This window comes from Diaphorina citri, unplaced genomic scaffold (genome assembly GCF_000475195.1).
Source record: "Diaphorina citri unplaced genomic scaffold, Diaci psyllid genome assembly version 1.1 scaffold1436, whole genome shotgun sequence".
In the NCBI taxonomy this organism is placed as follows: domain Eukaryota; kingdom Metazoa; phylum Arthropoda; class Insecta; order Hemiptera; family Psyllidae; genus Diaphorina; species Diaphorina citri.
In genome coordinates this window covers 27,287-49,474 of record NW_007378862.1, presented here as the reverse complement: position 1 = coordinate 49,474, position 22,188 = coordinate 27,287, and the positions used below count along the sequence as shown (strand labels likewise).

The window sequence follows — 22,188 nt, the reverse complement described above, 5'->3', positions numbered from 1 at the left end:
AGTCTCAAGTCAAAATTGACCAATCAAATGCCTTGAGACTATGCTTAGCACGAATTTAAGAGCCAGCATTTTGTTCATAAATATGGGTGTAAGTCTGGTGATTTGAAACCACGAATACACGACATTGAATAATCTGGTCGAATCTAGGTCTCCCAAATAAGCTCTTGATCTGTGTCCACACATACTCGACTGAAAAAAATTGTCTTTTTATTATTTTCACATCGATTGACGGCCGTCGATCTGGCCTGAGGTTGGAGAACCTTCGGTAAAGTCTTCATCCAGATTTTGTTGTACCCGCAAGTACCTAACACATCTGTGCAAACTCCACATGACTTTATCGATGTGCTGATCTCTTTCTAACGACATAACTGTTTCATCCAATACCGGGTGTGACATATGAAACTCAGACATTCGGTTTTTATAAATTGGCATACCTATGTTGATTGGGAAAAGTCCTGAAGTTATTTAGGAAATTTTTTCTCATTAGATTGCCTTCGGTGGTTCTGTTGGGGCCGTGTTTCAAAAATCTTTGTCTACTGAGCAGTTTCCATTACTACTGAACAGTTTGTCCGATTTTCTGGAAATTTGGCAAACATGTTAAACAAGCACCTAAAAAACTAGGGGCTTGACCGGAACTTTGTTTCTTGGGTCAGTAACGGAATTTCACACTGACACATTTTCTTTTATGTAACTACCTATGTAGATTCATTTTATCAAGTCTGTGTCTCTCTTGGATTTTTGATTTATACTTGAATGTTTCACTAACCACGTATTGTTTACTCATAGCATTGGTTTGATAGCGTAGACTCCTCTCACCTATACATATTGTACATTATGATTATAATGTACTGCCGCCTAGTAGGTAGTAGGTACCTAGTTACCTACTGAACTCAAGGCAGGAAATCAGCATTGGCTATTTATCACTTACCATACCTATGTAGATTCATTTTATCAAGTCTGTGTCTCTCTTGGATTTTTGATTTATACTTGAATGTTTCACTAACCACGTATTGTTTTTTGTCTGATTTCAGCTCCTGTCGGCTTGCAGAGCGCTTGAGCAAGTATGAATGAATTGGACAGTCTGAGACAGGAAGCGGAAACTTTGAAAAATGCCATACGAGTAAGTATATTGTTATTTGTAAGGTGAATAGTACTTACCATACGAGCAGGTAAGTATATTGCCAAAAGTAAACGTCCAAACTGTTGATAGCATATCCTCATTACCATCCAAGATACATAGGTTTAAATTTTATGTCAATTGACCCGGTAAAAGTTGGTCATAATTGGATTATTTGATATTGCCAAAAGTAAACGTCCAAACTGTTGATAGCATATCCTCATTACCATCCAAGATACATAGGTTTAAATTTTATGTCAATTGACCGATTGACCCGGTAAAAGTTGGTCATAATTGGGTTATTTGATTCCAATAGAGAAACGCCCAACAGGGATCTCGAGTTGAATAAAACGAAGATCAACCTCGAAATTTTGCATTGATCGGGGAAAGGTCAGCATTCATGTTTAACAATTGAAATTTCTTCCTGTCCATGTTAAATAAAGTTGGTTGCAGCTTATTGTAATCGTATTCTTGTATTCATTCCTTAGTTTTGAATTTTATATCAAATCTATGCCAAATTGGGGGTTTATTATAAGAAACCTAAAGAAATGGACTTGTTTTTTCATAGATTTGTCCAAAAAGGATCCAGTTTCTGTTCTTGACTTGACGAACACAGAGTAGTTTGCTTGTAATGTGAATGTTGGGTAACAAGTGGCTGAGCAGTGGGTTGAAATAATTCTATTGATTTTCTGCACCCCCTGTGCCTCCTAGTTTCCCCTTTCCCTCTGCTTATTTCTCCTGTCTCTTCCTCTCTTCCCTTCTCTCCTTGCTTGTAATGTGAATGTTGGGTAACAAGTGGCTGAGCAGTGGGTTGAAATAATTCTATTGATTTTCTGCACCCCCTGTGCCTCCTATTTTCCCCTTTCCCTCTGCTTATTTCTCCTGTCTCTTCCTCTCTTCCCTTCTCTCTTGCGTCTACTTTCCTCGCTTCCTATTATTTTTTCTCTCTCCGTTATTGCTCTCATCTCTCTGGCGTTTTTCTTGTGTACGTTTTCTCTTTCTTTTTTGTTGTTGTTGATGTCTCTTCTCGTCTCTGTGTTCCTATTTTTGTCTTCATCTGTGAATTCTACGAACTTGGTCTCCTATTGATTTCGATGGTCCTTTCAACAACCTGTGTTTCATTTTTGAGTTCAGTTTCTCATTTTCTTTCGCCTTTACCAATGAGAAAACTTCTACCCTATTGAAGCCGTTATACGATGCCTCGCCCAAACAGGCCAAATATATCAAGACTTTTGTGGATATGCCAAGTGACTTTCAGTCTTGCTTGAATGTAAATAAGTATGCCATATCGCTAAAATATCCCAAAATGACCAAGTCAAATGGCTTTTTCCTGAATTATCCACATATGGCTTTTTAGTCTTGCCAAAGAAAGCCAGTTGGGTTAGGTTATGTTGTCTTTAAAATATATAATTTTATTTGGTCTTTTCTGAAAATCTTTTTCGAAAAATTCACTGTATTGGGCTAACTACTTCATGCAGCTGTCCCTGTTCTGCTCTATTACATTAAAATGACCCGTGCTCTATAACGACTATAACCCAATATATAAGTAATACTTAGACGATAACCGATAACCTGTCTTGGTTGATGTCAAGCAAGTGTAAGAAACCTAAAGAAATGGACTTGTTTTTTCATAGATTTGTCCAAAAAGGATCCAGTTTCTGTTCTTGACTTGACGAACACAGAGTAGTTTGCTTGTAATGTGAATGTTGGGTAACAAGTGGCTGAGCAGTGGGTTGAAATAATTCTATTGATTTTCTGCACCCCCTGTGCCTCCTAGTTTCCCCTTTCCCTCTGCTTATTTCTCCTGTCTCTTCCTCTCTTCCCTTCTCTCCTGCGTCTACTTTCCTCGCTTCCTATTATTTTTTCTCTCTCCGTTATTGCTCTCATCTCTCTGGCGTTTTTCTTGTGTACGTTTTCTCTTTCTTTTTTGTTGTTGATGATGTCTCTTCTCGTCTCTGTGTTCCTATTTTTGTCTTCATCTGTGGATTCTACGAACTTGGTCTCCTATTGATTTCGATGGTCCTTTTAAGTAACAACCTGTGTTTCATTTTTGAGTTCAGTTTCTCATTTTCTTTCGCCTTTACCAATGAGAAAACTTCTACCCTATTGAAGCCGTTATACGATGCCTCAGCACCTCGCCCAAACAGGCCAAATATATCAAGACTTTTGTGGATATGCCAAGTGACTTTCAGTCTTGCTTGAATGTAAATATGCCATATCGTTAAAATATCCCAAAATGACCAAGTCAAATGGCTTTTTCCTGGATTATCCACATATGGCTTTTTAGTCTTGCCAAAGAAAGCCAGTTGGGTTAGGCTATGTTGTCTTTAAAATGTATAACTTTATTTTGTCTTTTCTGAAAATCTTTTTCGAAAAATTCACTGTATTGGGCTAACTACTTCGTGCAGCTGTCCCTGTTCTGCTCTATTACATTAAAATGATCGGTGCTCTATAACGACTATAACCCAATATAAGTAATACTTAGACGATAACCGATAACCTGTCTTGGTTGATGTCAAGCAAGTTGTCCGATGTACTCTGGTTCGCGTCATGTCAAATAATTGCCTCAGGCAAGGTCCAGCAGTAGGTCCTGCATTCCATCAAGTCATTCACCGATGGTGTACTTGCCAAGTACTCTGTATAGATATTGATAGTTGTAGTTGGTATACTTTCCCTGTCGCGTATAATATCTCTAGTAGCGCGGTCAAACTTTCTTGACTTGGTGGGGCGGAGCGCTACCGCGCGCTACCGCGCTCCTTAATGCAAACGGAGCACTTACCCTCGGGTTTACAAAGGTTGACTCTCTGTTGGTTCATGGGCGACGTTTTATGTTGGGCTCCGACTCTAGGTAAGTACCTACCCCTCTTATGGATTGAATAAGTCCCATGGCTACACTGAGAAACAAATTAGGGTGCCATAAGTTAGGGTGGAAGAACTCTATTCTTGGGTAATTTTCCCTGATTTAGGCTGTTGGAGTGCTATATAAGTGTAAACTGTCGAGCTTCTTGATATATGTATGGTTCCGTCTTAGAGTTTCGGAACCCAGTCAGTTTAAGGATAAGGATTGGGATTAAGGATAAGGAAAAAAGCCTAAAAAATGTCAACATGTAACCTCGAAATACAGACACTGTAAGTTCAAAATTTTGTGCCAAATCAGCTGAACAAGTTTTGAATTTGAACATGAAATAATGTACCCGGACATCTCTTTCTGAATGCTCAGTCTAGCCTTTTCCAGTGAGTTTGATTACTTTTACTCTACAACTCTACATAACTTTGCTTGGGTATTTTATTTGAGATCTTGGGCGTTTTGCATACAGTTCTTGCGCAGAAACTCAAAATGTCTCACAACGTGAAACTGTAGACTGTTGGGCGTATTTTGAAATGAATAGGCGAAAAGTCAAAAACTTTCACAAATATAGGTTAGGTACAACACAAAAACTAAAGGAATTTTAATTGTGGTAAAGCATGAATGCTTTTGTCACAAATGTCTTTCCCTGCTTAATACACTACGCTAAATTTTATGACTCACTTGGACTCGAATCACCAACCCCCAGTCCACCGCGCCTACTGCTGAGGTTGGTTTCACAAATGAGCAGTGACTGTTGTTACTGTAGGGTTAGGTGAAGCACAAGAACTTTCACAAATGCAGGGTTACGTAGAAGACAAAACCTTTCATGTATGTTAACAACTTTTCCAATTTTCTCTTTCATTGCAGGATGCCAGGAAAGCTGCGTGCGATACAAGCCTGGTCACTGCCACAGGGAACATGGAGCCCATCGGCAGGATACAGATGCGAACCAGGCGAACCTTACGCGGGCATCTGGCCAAGATCTACGCCATGCACTGGGGCTCCGACTCTAGGTAAGTACCTACCCCTCTTATGGATTGAATAAGTCCCATGGCTACACTGAGAAACAAATTAGGGTGCCATAAGCTAGGGTGGAAGAACTCTATTCTTGGGTAATTTTCCCTGATTTAGGCTGTTGGAATGCTATACAAGTGTAAACTGTCGAGCTTCTTGATATATGTATGGTTCCGTATTAGAGTTTCGGAACCCAGTCAGTTTAAGGATAAGGATTGGGATTAAGGATAAGGAAAAAAAGCCCCAAAAAATGTCAACACGTAACCTCGAAATACAGACACTTTAAGTTCAGAATTTTGTGCCAAATCAGCTGAACCAGTTTTGAATTTGAACATGAAATAATGTACCCGGACATCTCTTTCTGAATTTTCAGTCTAGCCTTTTCCAGTGAGTTTGATTACTTTTACTCTACAACTCTACATAACTTTGCTCGGGTATTATTTGAGATCAAGAAATAACTTGAAATTCATGAGATGAGGTACTTATACTGTCTGTATTCTGTTATGTGGTGAATATGGAAATATGGCGTGTGTATTGACGTAGTGCCTATCCCTGATAATGAGATTCATATTATTATCATTAATTAATGATCACGTTTATTATTATTATTTTATCATTGGTACCCACTTTGCTTGCCATACCTATACAGACCTATTACTGAACATTACTGAAGACTATAGGGAGTTTTAGCCTATAAACTTTTGGATCTCGTGATGCTGAATTGCGGAATATTGGTTCCTAAAAAAATCATGCAAACCCCTTCAGAGATTCCCCCCAAAAAACTCCTTAAATGAGTTAGAAAAGTGGTTCAGATTGAAGAGCGAACTTTAGGAAACCTTACCTTTTTAATGAAGCAAAATATTTGAAATTTAAAGGTTGATTTATTTTAACGTTAACGTTTAAATCGTTGATTTCACTATTTAAACGTTTTCTGTATCTGTACCTACCTATATCAATACATATTCTTGTCTGCTAAAAGTCTCCACTCGACTTACACGAGTACACACATATACTGCGGGGAATTGATTATAAACATTACAGTGATAATACCGGGTCTTGATAAATTGGGCGTTTTGCATACAGTTCTTGCGCAGAAACTCAAAATGTCTCACAACGTGAAACTGTAGACTGTTGGGCGTATTTTGAAATGAAAAGGCGAAAAGTCAAAAACTTTCACAAATATAGGTTAGGTACAACACAAAAACTAAAGGAATTTTAACTGTGGTAAAGCATGAATGCTTTTGTCACAATTTTTTTTCCCCTGCTTAATACACTACGCTAAATTTTATGACTCACTTGGACTCGAATCACCGACCCCCAGTCCACCGCGCTAACTGCTGAGGTTGGTTTCACAAATGAGCAGTGACTGTTGTTACTGTAGGGTTAGGTAAAGCACAAGAACTTTCACAAATGCAGGGTTAGGTAGAAGGCAAAACCTTTCATGTGGGTTATTAGTTTTTGTCAAGGCAGGGAGGTTTGCCAAGTAGAAATGATAAAAAACTTGACTGCAAGCTACATAAAATTGTCGTATACCCAGGTAGTAATATTAGTAACGTGTCTGCACTGTCTACTACGTTGCATACTGATGTGTAGTAACCAGAGGAATTTCTACTACGTTGCTTAAAACCACTTGGACTGCCAAAACTACTAACAAGAATAGATTATTCCTCAGTTATACTGCTGAATAAAGTGGTACAGTATTGATCTGTTAATATAAAGGGACTACTTGTCCTAATTCGGTAGTCTAAATATAAAGCACTATACTACTAGGATGGGACTGAAATGTCCCTTTACCCTCACAGTCTAAATAAGGTCCCGTTAATTGGTGCATGGTTCGATTCTAGTCAAGTTGTACAATTTAGTGATTTCTTAAAATTTGGAACGATCTTTGTGACAAGCACTGGTGATTAAAACGTTTAAAACTCCTTCAAGTACCTAAAACGTCTTTTACATATAATGATATGTATTTATCCATTGTTTTTTTTTTTTTTTTACTTCTGCGGAATAAAACTTACTTACTTTTCGTTAGATAGGAAAGGTTTCTTAGGGGTGTAAGGATTTCTAGGGATTTGATAGAAGGAACTGTAACAACGGAGGTCTCATTGTCCCTAAATGTTTTTTATATACTTATATTGAAAATTGGGTAAGGAATGATCTAATTGTGAATGTCCCAAACATTTGTAAACAACAACACATTGAAAATACTCATATTCAGGGGTCGGTCGATGAGTCTCAAATAAGACAAATTGTCTATTTATTGTGGTGCGAACGTCTTATTAAAATTCCTCATTTTTTGAGCATCCTGTGATATGTATCATGTAAGAGTAGAGCAGTGAAGTAACATCATCATGTTTGTGTTTTGGGTGGGTCACACACGCATCCACACCCTTTATCTGGGCCAAATCACACTACTGACCCCATCATCAGTTAGGGAATAGGAAAGGGCGAGAATAAAAAACGTAACGGGAAAGAGGATTAACATTCATAGAAAGGGTATGGAGGAGGGGAGGGAGGAAGGAAGGAAGGTAGTAGGTATCATATGAGGGAAGAAAGTAGAAAACTCCTTCAAGTACCTAAAACGTCTTTTACATATAATGATATGTATTTATCCATTGACTGTAGGTTCTGCATAAAAGCTTGCAATTACTCATAGCATTGGTTTGATAGCGTAGACTCCTCTCACCTATACATATTGTACATTATGATTATAATGTACTGCCGCCTAGTAGGTAGTAGGTACCTAGTTACCTACTGAACTCAAGGCAGGAAATCAGCATTGGCTATTTATCACTTACCATTAGGAGCCTAGTGTTGTGCTTCTCAGGAAGGACCTCATGTTGCAAGACCTTGGTTCTAATCTGAGCTGAAATGCAAATGCATGAGAACAGCATTGTGAGGACCTACCTATTTGCCTAATCATTAGAGGAAATGCAACACAATAACAGAAAAGTAGTGTGAGTTGTTGACTTTGATTCTTGATTTTTCGTCAAGGAAATAGAAAAATTTCACTCAGAGGCCCCTCTTTCAAGTAACCATTGAATATACTTAGGCGGCCCGTGGTAGCAAGTGTGGTTGCGCTATTACGGCCAAAGAGGAAACAATCAAGGAACCTTACCTCTGTGCGGATAATAAAATATATACCTATGATAGAGAAGTTGGTGGCTGTGTCACAGGTCACAATCTAGTGCTCAGAACGCTTCGTCTAACGATGTGAGCGATTCTTCAGAACTTCTCAGATAGAGTGATTCGTCACTAAAGTTGTACCTGATTCACTCGACCTCTTTACGGAAAGTTCACCGAAAATCACTTAGTAATTCTGTACAGTGTGCATTTTTCCGCCTATGATACACACATGTAGGGCTAGAAGAGATTGTGGAGTGTTATTGGGCTGTTATTAACTTGGACGAGGAGAGTCTATTTATAAAATTCTTATCATAAATCACGTTCGCATATTCATATAGCGTGTGTATTCATTCATCTCTGCGCCTATTGGCTTTTCGTTTCTCTCGGATTTTTTTCTCCCAGCCTCTCTTTCTAGTCTTCTCTTCTCTTGAACTTTACTTGTAACAGATCACTTGGACTTGTGTAGCAATGTAGGTGGTTCCGAATTAATGAAAGTAGAGGGGTCGAACATGTAAAATCTGGATATTCCCGTCTTCCATAAACGTAACAGGTACCTCATTTATACTTCTGTGGTGGGAATGAAAAGTCCTGTACACCAACAAGTTGAGAAAATAATGTTTGGAGCTCTAAAAAAAAAACTACTTCTGAAAGTCCACTAAAAAACTAGAAGATTTAAAAACCCACAAAGCACTCAACTCGATTTTTAAAGAGCTAGAGATTCTACCATTCTACTAAACAGATGTGTGGGCATCTCTAAACTGTCTATATCTAGGCTTGACATAACCTGACTATTTTGGAGAACACTTTATGTGATTAAAAATAGATCATAACACACTAATCCTCTGTGTACACTGTAGGTACATGTTCATGTGTAGAGTTGTGTACATAGACACGTACGAGAGTGCCTAGGCATTACACCACATTTTGGTGAACTTATACCGAGATAATGAAATTGGATCACCAAATACATGGCAGGCATGTTCAGTCTACATTGTATACCTATGTACATCTGCAGTTGTGTTCAGGTAGATGGGATCCTTGTTTGAGCCCCGTCTGTATGACTAAGATCGAATTAGGGATATCTGATTTTACTTTTTACTCTGACTCCTTGATTTGACTGCCACTGACCATGGATTTATCCTTTGTAACATGGATTTATCTTGGAAGTCTTGATTACGTATGTTGTCCCGCAAAAGTGCATTTTTGGCTCATCTCTCTTTCTCTCCCTGACACACTAATCCTCTGTGTACACTGTAGGTACATGTTCATGTGTAGAGTTGTGTACATAGACACGTACGAGAGTGCCTAGGCATTACACCACATTTTGGTGAACTTATACCGAGATAATGAAATTGGATCACCAAATATATGGCAGGCATGTTCAGTCTGCAATAGTCTACATTGTATACCTATGTACATCTACAGTTGTGTTTAGGTAGATGGGATCCTTGTTCGAGCCCCGTCTGTATGACTACATTCATGATACCCCTTTCTACTGTCTCCTTGATTTGACTGCCACTGATCATGGATCTATCCTTTGTAACATGGGTTTATCTTGGAAGTCTTGATTACGTATGTTGTCCCGCAAAAGTGCATTTTTGGCTCATTTCTCTCCCTCTCCCTCCCTCTCCCTCTCTCTTTTCGAAATCTTGTAATCTATATGTATATCTAACAAAGTTGGTAAGGCCCCACGCGATTCTCTCGATTTTTCTTACAATTGTTTTTCTCATTTCCATGCACGCCGCTCAGATCTGAGGAAAGCTAACCCCTTTGTTGTCCCGCATAAATTATATTTATCCCGGCCCGTTTGTTCTTGAGTTACAGAAATCTAGTATCCGCTTCTCAAGACGGCAAGCTCATCGTGTGGGACAGTTACACCACAAACAAAGTCCATGCGATCCCACTCCGGTCCAGCTGGGTCATGACTTGTGCCTACGCCCCGTCCGGGAGCTTCGTTGCCTGCGGGGGATTAGATAATATCTGCTCTATATATAGGTAAGTCGATCCTCGGACTTTTGTCCAGCCAGGAAAAGGTTCATCTGCTTCATGACTTGTGCCTACGCCCCGTCCGGGAGCTTCGTTGCCTGCGGGGGATTAGATAATATCTGCTCTATATATAGGTAAGTCGATCCGCGGACTTTTGTCCAGCAAGGAAAAGGTTCATCTGCGCTTTAAGTAAGTGAAATCACGGGCTTTGTCCAACAAGGAAAAGGCGTAAGTATCTACTCTTTAGGTAAGTCAATCCGCGGACTTTTGTCCAGCAAATAAAAGGAGGAGTAACTCTTTAGGTAAGTGGAAGGTGAATTCACGGGCTTCGTCCAATGTCTAGCCAGGAAAAGGCGTATCTACTCTTTAGGTAAGCCAATCCATGAGATCTTTGTCCAGCAAGGAAAAGGTATAGCTGCCCCAGTTATAGATAAGTAACTCCACAGGATATTTGTCCCGTAGAGAAACGGTGTGTTTGGTACTTTGGTCCCAAACCCCTTTTCCTAGGTGAATTAGGACCTTGTCTGAAAAAAGGCCATGTATGGATTGGGTCCTACGAAATCAATTATTCTCCAATGGCTAAGTCTCGCCTGATGTGTGTCCACACTGTAAACTGCAGTGTATATGCACCCGACTCTAATAGATCTTCCTAATTACCTAAAAATATATTTTTCCTTATTTTTCTCTCCGTTTTCTCCCATAGTTTTCCCTAAACAATTCGGACGGACATAGGTATTTACCTGCACAGTCCATATTTCCGTTTTATATTTGGAAATATTTGCGTTGGAAAATAAACTAACACGTGTTAAAGGTGTGTCCACACATAGTCGACCGGCCGTCGATCGATATCAACTGAACCGTCCACACTGCCTCGACAACATAGATTCACCTCGTCGATCGACAGTGTTTGGACACACCTTTTGTAACTCGTGTTGTGTTGACTTGTGTAGAAGAATCTGGTAACTCTTCTTTGTGTTGACTATTTGCAGTTTAAAAACCCGCGAGGGTAACGTACGCGTATCAAGAGAGTTACCCGGGCACACCGGCTATCTGTCATGCTGCCGATTTCTAGACGACAACCAGATTGTGACCAGCTCCGGGGATATGTCCTGTGCTTTGTGGGACATTGAAACCGGACAGCAGTGTGCATCCTTCATAGGTAAGTCCACTAATAGGTGCCCTGTGCATCCTTTATAGGTAAGTCCACATTCAGTCCGATGGTCCGAGCAATACTAAACATTAGTCCGGGAAAATGGTTCGCCGGACCATTTGAAGTTGAACTCTGAAGTTCAGCAACTTTTCACGTGCTTGGTATTCGGATGGGCAACCATCTGGGCAATAATGCGTTCCTGGATTTTCCCGGCCCCAACCAGGATAGGTGAGGTTAATGTCATCAAAATATCATTTTCGAAAAATTTCGTGTTCTTATGTTCGCCACATAAATTAAAATTTGATCTTTGATTTTCGGTCTTTTTTTCGGTTTTCTGTATACAACCCGGTCTTTAGCCCATATAACCGGAGAAGTTTTCGGTCTATAGTTCTATACAATATACAATAACCGCATGGTTCTAATCTCCATCTCTCTCTCCCTCTCCCTCCCGTGCAGGTCACACAGGCGACGTGATGTCTCTCTCGCTCGCTCCAGACATGCGGACCTTCGTGTCGGGTGCATGTGATGCATCGGCCAAGCTATGGGATATACGAGATGGCTCCTGTAAGCAAACGTTCCCGGGACATGAGAGTGATATCAACGCCGTCACTGTAAGTACTTACTCGTGGTTAACGTTTTTTTTTTTTTTTTTACTTCTGCGGAATAAAACTTACTTACTTTTCGTTAGATAGGAAAGGTTTCTTAGGGGTGTAAGGATTTCTAGAGATTTGATAGAAGGAACTGTAACAACGGAGGTCTCATTGTCCCTAAGTATATATTTTTTTATACTTATATTGAAAATTGGGTAAGGAATGATCTAATTGTCAATGTCCCAACATTTGTAAACAACAATGAAAATACTCATATTCAGGGGTCGATCGATTAGTCTCAAATAAGACAAATTGTCTATTTATTGTGGTGCGAACGTCTTATTAAAATTCCTCATTTTTTGAGCATCCTGTGATACGTATCATGTAAGAGTAGAGCAGTGAAGTAACATCATCATGTTTGTGTTTTGGGTGGGTCACACACGCATCCACACCCTTTATCTGGGCCAAATCACACTACTGACCCCATCATCAGTTAGGGAATAGGAAAGGGGGAGAAAAAAAAAACTTAACGGGAAAGAGGATTAATATTCATAGAAAGGGTATGGAGGAGGGGAGGGAGGAAGGTAGTAGGTATCATATGAGGGAAGAAAGTAAGAGTAGAGCAGTGAAGTAACATCATCATGTTTGTGTTTTGGGTGGGTCACACACGCATCCACACCCTTTATCTGGGCCAAATCACACTGCTGACCCTATCAGTTAGGGAATAGGAAAGGGCGAGAAAAAAAAACGTAACGGGAAAAAGGATTAATATTCATAGAAAGGGTATGGAGGAGGGGAGGAAGGAAGGAAGGTAGTAGGTGTCATATATAATGTACATTTGTATAAGTAAAGATTATTATACCTACATCATAATATGTAAATTAAGTTTATTCATTGCAACTTTGATATCCTTTGATACCAAATGAACACAACGATCTTGAGTAACACGCACAATTTATTTTCTCAGTTTTCCATTAGTATTACCTAGGTTCCGGAAGAGAGAAAGTAATAGGTATCATATGAGGGAAGGTAGTAGGTATAATATTAGGACGAAGGAGAAATATAGGACGAACTGAATACAGGAGGAGAAATACAAAAGTTTAGGTGTGGTTAGACACGGAAGAGAGAAAGTAATAGGTATCATATGAGGGAAGGTAGTAGGTATAATATTAGGACGAAGGAGAAATATAGGACGAACTGAATACACGAGGAGAAATTGTTCAGAGTAGGGAAAAAAGTTTAGGTGTGGTTAGACATTGACAACTGCTGTTGGATAAGTATTTAATCTACAACAGTACCTCCCGGGAATATAAAAATCTAAATTATGAATTATTTGTGGTGAAGCTGAAAGCCTCTTAACAATTTTCGAGAATATCACAGCATTAACAACTGCCTCCTTTACTATTAGTTCCTTTTTACGGTCAATATATTTTCTCTGGTAATGCCGCCACTTTGCTCGTAGGGATGTGGCGACCCCATCGACCAGATGTTACATCTGCAGATAGCCTGTCACTGGTGAAAAGTCCTAGGCGGATGATTCAAGCGGCTGTCTTATCAGTAGACATTAACTGCTGAACTGGTTCTCCAGGTTGGGAGTTGATCTTAGGGCTAACCACTCGATGTTGTAAAACGCCCTGCGGGTCGCTACTCATTCAAATCAGCTAGTCACCTGTCTTCACGAGGCTGAGTGCACCCTGAATACCAAGCATAGCATAGAACCGAAAAAACTGCATTAAATGATTGTTAGTGTTGTTGTTTTTGTTAACGTTTATGTCTACATTTCAATCTTCCTCCTCCAATCCAAGACACGAGGCTGAGTGCACCCTGAATACCAAGCATAGCATAGAACCGAAAAAACTGCATTAAATGATTGTTGGTGTTGTTGTTTTTGTTATCGTTTATGTCTACATTTCAATCTTCCTCCTCCAATCCAAGGCACGAGGCTGAGTGCACCCTGAATACCAAGCATAGCATAGAACCGAAAAAACTGCATTAAATGATTGTTGGTGTTGTTGTTTTTGTTAACGTTTATGTCTACATTTCAATCTTCCTCCTCCAATCCAAGGAAAGCAGCTTTTTCAAGGAAAGGAAATTCAATAATAATTGTGTTTTTTGATTTCAGTTCTTCCCGAACGGCTGGGCGTTCGCCACAGGCTCGGACGACGCCACGTGTCGCCTGTTCGATATCCGCGCGGACCAGGAACTTGCCATGTACTCGCACGATAACATCATCTGCGGCATCACGAGCGTGGCCTTCTCCCGGTCTGGCCGTCTCCTATTGGCTGGCTACGATGATTTCAACTGCAACGTGTGGGATTCGATGAAAACCGAGCGTGCAGGTGAGTGCCCTGTAGGACTCTGGAATATTAGATTTGATGGAGATGGGTAACATTTTCAATAAATCGAGGACCATTATTGGACACTTGCAAATTTTGATGAACATGTATGTATGTATGTCTCTTTGAAAATGGGGAATTTTCTGACAATATGTATTTTATATCTTTGTTTGTTGACTAGTTACTTTTCACTCCACGCGCAGAAAAAAAGTACCTCCGAGCGTGGCCTTCTCCCGGTCTGGCCGTCTCCTATTGGCTGGCTACGATGATTTCAACTGCAACGTGTGGGACTCGATGAAAACCGAGCGTGCAGGTGAGTGCCCTGTAGGACTCTGGACTATTAGATTTGATGTAGATGGGTAACATTTTCAATAAATCGAGGTAACATTTTCAATAAATCGAGAATTTTGATGAACATGTATGTATGTCTCTTTGAAAATGGGGAATTTTCTGACAATATATATTTTATAACTTTGTTTGTTGACTAGTTACTTTTCACTCCACGCGCAGAAAAAAAGTACCTTATGTCAATATTGCGGGGTAGGTCGTGGAATATTTCTAACTCTAATGACATGGTTTTTGTATTGCAGGAATCCTGGCAGGACACGACAATCGTGTAAGTTGCCTCGGTGTCACTGAGGATGGAATGGCAGTAGCTACTGGCTCCTGGGATAGTTTCCTGCGTATCTGGAATTAAGCAGAATATATATCACTCCCCCCACATCACTCTTTTTTTTTCGTTTTGATTTTCAAATCCCCCTCCCCTATTCTCCCTACATTGCGGGAGAACAACAATGAAATTTTTGTAGGTACTCTCGCAAAAGTGTATGAAATAATTTCTTTCGGATCAAAAAAAGTACTTTTTCTTTTTTGTCCCCCACGATTTTCCGTTTTCGGGAAAGTAACTTCATTGTATAATTATTATGATTCAAAAAAAGTACTTTTTCTTTTTTGTCCCCCACGATTTTCCGTTTTCGGGAAAGTAACTTCATTGTATAATTATTATGATTTTTTTTCTTCTCGAATTCAAAGATTGAACTTTTTTCGTTCGATCTGATTTAATTATAATTTTCGTTTTTTGAATGCAAAGTTGCTAGCTCTATTGCGTATATTTAGTAGTTTTATCTTTCTAGTCACCAGTTGAAGCATACTAAGGGGACCATCATGTTATTACGTCTAGCCATCGCTAGAGAGCGTTAGTGGTTTATGACGTCACTAGCCTTCATATTAAAGTGAACTTTTCGTTTTAAGTTCACGCCGTTTTCCACAATTCTCAATATAGCAGCACGGTTCGAAAGGAAAGTTCTGAATTCCGTGCAGATTTAGTGTAAAGCTAGCTAATCAAGTTGTGTGTGTGTGGGGTGTCTCTTACCCCCTGCCTGCCTCTGTCTGTATTTATGAGAGATCTCAATATAGCAGCACGGTTCGAAAGGAAAGTTCTGAATTCCGTGCAGATTTAGTGTAAAGCTAGCTAATCAAGTTGTGTGTGTGTGTGGGGTGTCTCTTACCCCCTGCCTGCCTCTGTCTGTATTCATGAGAGAAGAAGAAGAAACGTTTAGGGATAAAACAATGATTTCTTATAAATTCTTCTTTTATTATTTATAAATTATCTTCGTCATCATAATGCCCTCGCCCTATTTGAATTGAAAACTTGAATCAAGTTGAAGTTCATATTTATAGGGGGCTGAGATTATTTTATGTGAAAATTATTCAATTCGACTATTTGAATTGAAAACTTGAATCAAGTTGAAGTTCATATTTATAGGGGGCTGAGATTATTTTATGTGAAAATTATTCAATTCGATTTTAAAAGAATATAAACACAATCTCAACCGTTTTTCTGGTTGAATAACATACAATTGCTAAAAAATTGAAACATGTACAAATTTATACAAAATAATAGTCAAACTCACTTTATATTAATTCTCTCTAAACTAAACTTATCAATCAACGTTTCCATCGTAGTATAAAGTATTTTTGTTTTTAATTTGAATCAAATAAGTAAGAATTCTATATTCTATTAACATTTTGAACTTGTAACCCATGTTCAACAAATCCACAACGAAGGCTTTTGTTTTGCCTCACTAGTTTTTATTTGTATGTTGTTTTTAAACACTGCCTAAAATAAATAAATACACGTTTAATTTTAATTTTTAAATTAAAAATAAAAATCAAAATAATTCCTTCCTTTCTATTTTGTATTATTTTGCGTTGCGAATTATGATGAACAATCAAAACGCTGTTTGTACTCAATTCAGCATCTCCATATAATTATCTGAGTTGAGACATATGTTTGCTATTTACTAACATGAACTTGTTTAGAATCTGGCAACTTCCTCCAATATAGATCAGTCTCAATTCAGAACTAAACAGAATCAGACTATACATTCTAGTACATTATGAGCAGTGTCATCACAGTTTAACTTGAAATCTGCCCTGCTTGAAAAAACATCTGCCAATGCCCTTTCTCTTCTCAATGAATTAATTTAATCAGGATTATCTGTCTAGAGGAGCAAAAGGGTTCCATGGCAGAAGTTTGGATAAGAAATTGATTTCTTTTCCATATTATTGTTCACATTTTGCTTCCGCATCTACTCAGATAGAGGAAGCATTGTTAAACAGAATCAGACTATACATTCTAGTACATTATGAGCAGTGTCATCACAGTTTAACTTGAAATCTGCCCTGCTTGAAAAACATCTGTCAATGCCCTTTCTCTTCTCAATTAATTTAATTTAATCAGGATTACCTGTCTAGAGGAGCAAAAGGGTTCCATGGCAGTTTTTTGAAGTTCAAAGTTTTGGATAAGAAATTAATTTCTTTTCCATATTATTGTTCACATTTTGCTTCCGCATCTACTCAGATAGAGGAAGCATCACTTGATTTTTTCTTCTTTCTCAAAAAGCAGAACCGTTCAAAGTTTTGTTATGAAATTATGATTTACCGTGTATTTATACCAAGATGGTAATATTACTTTTTCCAATATTACTTTCAACATATGAAATACATACATCTTACTTCACTTTGGATCTTGATAGAACCAAATTGGTCTATCTTACTCTCACTGTATGATTAATACTTTATTAATTTTACACATCTCACTTCTTGAATGTCGTTTTCATTACGTTAGTGATTGAATAAGTCCGTAGTATATGCTGTATATGGTATTCTTGTGTATGTGTATGTTACTTGTACTTTGGCAACTTCTCCCAGTACAATTAAAAAGATCAATTTCAAATAAAGAGCACAAATATATCACTCCTTGTAGTGATGACATTTGTCATATTAATTACACATTTTTATTAGAATGGTCCATAATTTGCCAAAATCAATTCCTGGCGTCATAACAGATTATCTTAATGTTCGATATGTCCTAAACGTGAAGAGTAATACATCTGCATGAAGGGTTTTCCTTCACATGAACCGAAAGTGGAAGAGTTTTTTCGACAACAAAAGATTTCCAAAAAGAAAACGGCATTCAAGACAAACGACGAAAAAATATATCTTATAAATATATAAAAAATATCTTTAAAGAATAAATTAAAAAGAAAACAAAAATACAGCAACGCCATGCGCTTTTGGTGTATTTCGGTTTTCCCGTTTTGTGCTAAATAAAAAAATATATATACATAATATTATTATAGTTATATATAAAACACACACATGTAACGTTGATAGAAGCAGCATTGGAGAGAGACAGAGTGATCCTCTGTCTCTCTCCGGGCTCAGACAACATGCTCCTTGCATCAACGTTATTATCATTTTGTCTCTTTTTATTTATTTATTTTGTGTAAGGATCTTTTTTATTCTCTGTGTTTTAATTTCATTTACTTTCGGTTTTTATTGTTTTTACAATTTTACGTTCTACATATTTGACCACATAAACAACAAAAAACATTATACCTACTCTTATCTTGTCTTCTATTATAAATTATAATAGTATAAAGAAGATCCTTGGATGTTTTTACAATACTTTTCACACTCACACCATTCTCTCCCTCTGTATTATATTTTTGTTGCTTCACTTCTCCCTTTCTTCTTTCCTAACCTTTTTTTTTCAGTTCAATTTCCTCTTGCGTTTTAATTTCTCTCCTCTCTTTTCCTCCTATATTCTCTTCTTATTTCTCTTTCCTTGATTGTGTTTTATGCCTCGAAAGGTTTTTTTTCTATCGGGATTTTTTTTTAGCTACAAATTGCTTGACGAAAAAAAAGTGCAGCTTAAAACGAAGTAAATCTTATTATTCTTATTGTTATTTTTTTCATTATTATTTATTTTCGAACGTCCATTGTTTCCCAAGATGTGAATGGTAGGGGATCGGAAAATCCCCGATGACGTCACATCAAATGTCCCGAGCAAAGCTCCCTCGCAGGCAACGCATTAATGTGTTTGTGCGCATACGTTTCTGCGCAGTTCTCCGCTCCTCCGCTAGCGCGCTTGCATAGTGGCGCTACCTAACGGACGAAAAAAACAACTGCGTAAAGTCTGACGTCACACATATTTGAACTCTTTCATTAGAACGGAAAGTAAAAATTGAATTTTCGACCTTTTACAGTTATTTTTTCGGAGTTTTGACCCCTCTTTCATTAGAACGGAAAATAAAAATTGAATTTTCGACCTTTTACAGTTATTTTTTCGGAGTTTTGACCTCAGATTTGAAATTTTCACAACTTTTTACATAGGAATCGACCATTTATTTATGATTTTTACCCATTTGCAACTGCTCCATTATGGTCATATGGTCACCCATCCCGGTAGCAATCACGCGCAACGTTCTTTAATTTCAGTGATCCATGGGGCACTGCTGTGTTCAACGTGCTATTGCCACTGGCTTACAAAGAAGATAACACCGACAAGCCCCCCCCGAAAAAATGGGAGGCTCAGAAAAAAAAAGAATAAAAAAATAAGGAGTAGGCAGAGGAAGAAGAATAACGAGGAGAAGTAGAAGACGATAAAAGACGATTAAATAACAATAAATTCAATAAAAATAGAGAAAGTGAGCTGTAAAAAAAGTTAATCTCAAGTTCATGCCCGCGGCATTCTCTGCCACTCAACATAAACTCAATCCCATACACAGACAACATTCACAGATATAACACAGGGATACTTGCTATGCTCTGGGGATGCTGGCTAGTTTAAGTATCAACACTGGTTGACGGGTTTGCTTGACTTACGGGTATGTAGTGATCATGTGGCGTATCTACATAGAAGATAAAGACCCGCCTGATTAAACAATAAAATAAATAAATTTCCGTCTTTGCTCTCATAAATTCGATTTTAAAACCTAGGGATTAGGTGTATATAACGTTTAATTTTGTGTTGACGCACCATAATAAATTAAAATAAATAAAATAATAATAATAGACTCTTGAGTGGAAGGCAACCACTAGGCGAGGTTAACGCCTTAGGCATTCTCTACCACCTAACCCTTAGAGCTCCATTATTATGTGGTCAAATTCTCAAATAGATGTTGTGGCGACCCCATCGACCAGATGTTACATCTGCAGATAGCCTGTCACTGGTGAAAAGTCCTAGGCGGATGATTCAAGCGGCTGTCTTTTCAGTAGACATTAACTGCTGAACTGGTTCTCCAGGTTGGGAGTTGATCTCAGGGCTAACCACCTAAAAATCACGTTTTCAAAATGGGTTAAATACTTGTAAAAAAAAAAAAAAAAATACTTGAAATTTCTGATGAAATCCCTACCAAGACGTGTATATGAAAAAATATCTACAAAAAGGTAAATAATGCTCCATTAAATTTAATTATAACATAAAACTATAGAATTATTCCAATGTGTATGGAGTGGACACATTGCTCTGACAGCAAGTATTCAGTACATACGTTTTATGAGTAAAAGTTTTATTAGGAACTTTTAAATTTAATTAGGTACATCACTTTGCAAACATAATAAGTACTCTAGCTTAGGTTACCTGTAGTAACAAAGCATAGATGCCGAACTCTGGTCCCTAATTGGTTGTAAAGTTTTTGGCTCCTTTACTTCCGCAGGGAACTCCATGTAATCTCTTTGATTACTTGAAAAGTGACGGAATCACTTTTCAAGTAATTGTTAGGTGCACGGTAAATCTAAACTTGTAAGAATCTAATATTATATTTGATTCACGTAACGGATTATATTTCTAGCTTAGGTTACCTGTAGTAACAAAGCATAGATGCCGAACTCTGGTCCCTAATTGGTTGTAAAGTTTTTGGCTCCTTTACTTCCGGAGGGAACTCCATGTAATCTCTTTTGTTAGGTGCACGGTAAATCTAAACTTGTAAGAATCTAATATTATATTTGATTCACGTAACGGATTATATCAATTTCCCCTGAGATTACAATGGAGGTGAGTTCTATATTTTGTGCTATTGTGAAGAGGTACACTTACGTTTAGAAATCTAGGGTGAAAATTTACATACTAAAAAACTCCTTAAAAGAGTTTTCAAGTCCGATTACATATAAGTCAAGATAATTTCGTCATATATAATGTACATTTGTATAAGTAAAGATTATTATACCTACATCATAATATGTAAATTAAGTTTATTCATTGCAACTTTGATACCAAATGAACACAACGATCTTGAGTAACACGCACAATTTATTTCCTCAGTTTTCCATTAGTATTACCTAGGATCCATTATGTCCCTTACTGTATAATCTTGCTCTGTTGTATCTTGTATCGCACATGATTATGTAATACATTGTAATACTTACGCACAAGGTATGAATCAAATTCTTGAGATTACGTTACGTTCTTGAAATATTGCATAGAATGAGGTCAGTTTTTGACGGGGGAGCTCTGTTGTATCGCACATGATTATGTAATACATTGTAATACTTACGCACAAGGTATGAATCAAATTCTTGAGATTACGTTACGTTCTCGAAATATTGCATAGAATGAGGTCAGTTTTTGACGGGGGAATAAAAAGACGCGTGCGAGGATAGTACCCACAGATTTGTGTTATCATCTTTCATTTATGTATACGTCAGTGATTATTGATTAATCATAAAAGTAATGATTATTGGAATAAAGTACCTTAAGAAAAATATTATCCACACTGGGAATGAAAATGTCATTTTGGGCGCCATTTTGTTTTTGGTTTTTCCCCTCCATCGTTTATCTCTTTATGATTTACTTCCTTTCGGACCTTTTGATCATATTATTTTCTATTTATTTTTTTCTGTGAATATTAAATATAATAATTATTTCATTTTGTTTTTTAAGTATAATTACATTTTGTAGTTTGATTATTATTATTTTTTCTTTTGTATCGTATCAGTCTTTATATTAAATTTACTATTATTGTATAAGTTTCAATAAAATACAACGTAAGAAATAAAAAAAGTCTCGTCGTGTTGTTATTTCTGTCGTTTTCTTCTTTATTTTAGGTTGAGGACATAAGCCACCTTGCTGGTATTCAGAGCTTAATTTTTCAAACTCAGTGGACTTGGCTTAGTATACCCCGTAATAGCCAAACATGATGCCCTAGAACCCCGAGATGGTCACCCGTCCAAGTATCAATTAAGCACAATGTTGCTCAACTTCAGTGATCCGTAAGAAATTTACGAGAGGAACATTCAACATGGACGGTTGAATTTGTTTGTATGAACGCCGTGAAACTATGTGGGTATGCAATGTGCACTACTAGAAAAAATTGTGTTAAAAAGTCTCGTCGTGTTGTTATTTCTGTCGTTTTCTTCTTTATTTTAGGTTGAGGACATAAGCCACCTTGCTGGTATTCAGAGCTTAGTTTTTCAAACTCAGTGGACTTGGCTTAGTATACCCCGTAATAGCCAAATATGATGCCCTAGAACCCCGAGATGGTCACCCGTCCAAGTATCAATTAAGCACAATGTTGCTCAACTTCAGTGATCTGTAAGAAATTTACGAGAGGAACATTTAACATCCACGGTGAATTTAGTTGTATGAACGCCGTAAAACTATGTGGTATGCAATGTGCACTACTAGGAAAAATTGTGTGTCGTCTTTCATTGGGTGAACCTTTCTTTCTACTGGAGAG

At 37.8% G+C, this 22,188-nt stretch overlaps 1 protein-coding gene and 2 long non-coding RNA genes across 6 annotated transcripts in view; 2 read left to right on the top strand and 1 right to left on the bottom strand.

Moving 5' to 3' along the window:
* Nucleotides 1-15,045, top strand: part of LOC103515883 (guanine nucleotide-binding protein G(I)/G(S)/G(T) subunit beta-1) — a 37,452-nt gene extending 22,407 nt beyond the window's left edge. For 2 of the 3 annotated variants that reach the window (XM_008480824.3, XM_008480825.3), the window contains exons 2-8: nucleotides 1,032-1,120; nucleotides 4,833-4,978; nucleotides 9,921-10,097; nucleotides 11,078-11,247; nucleotides 11,695-11,849; nucleotides 13,951-14,167; nucleotides 14,755-15,045. In XM_008480824.3, coding sequence (XP_008479046.1) covers nucleotides 1,064-1,120; nucleotides 4,833-4,978; nucleotides 9,921-10,097; nucleotides 11,078-11,247; nucleotides 11,695-11,849; nucleotides 13,951-14,167; nucleotides 14,755-14,861 — 1,029 coding nt within the window. In that variant the 5' untranslated portion in view covers nucleotides 1,032-1,063 and the 3' untranslated portion in view covers nucleotides 14,862-15,045. The remainder of the gene's footprint in view (nucleotides 1-1,031; nucleotides 1,121-4,832; nucleotides 4,979-9,920; nucleotides 10,098-11,077; nucleotides 11,248-11,694; nucleotides 11,850-13,950; nucleotides 14,168-14,754) is intronic. The other variant, XM_008480826.3, reaches the window with a different exon arrangement.
* Nucleotides 15,046-19,872: 4,827 nt separating this feature from the next.
* Nucleotides 19,873-20,430, bottom strand: LOC113470196. Its single transcript, XR_003393339.1, has 2 exons — nucleotides 20,315-20,430; nucleotides 19,873-20,093 (listed from the first exon to the last, which is right to left on the bottom strand). It is a non-coding gene; the product is annotated as an uncharacterized LOC113470196 (long non-coding RNA).
* On the top strand, nucleotides 20,020-21,316 carry LOC103515884. 2 transcript variants are annotated; one of them, XR_001809693.2, is made up of 3 exons: nucleotides 20,020-20,088; nucleotides 20,310-20,941; nucleotides 21,070-21,316. It is a non-coding gene; the product is annotated as an uncharacterized LOC103515884 (long non-coding RNA). The 2 variants fall into 2 exon arrangements; XR_003393338.1 differs by lacking the exon at nucleotides 20,020-20,088 and adding an exon at nucleotides 20,089-20,234 and having other exon boundaries at nucleotides 20,418-20,941.
* Nucleotides 21,317-22,188: the final 872 nt, after the last annotated feature.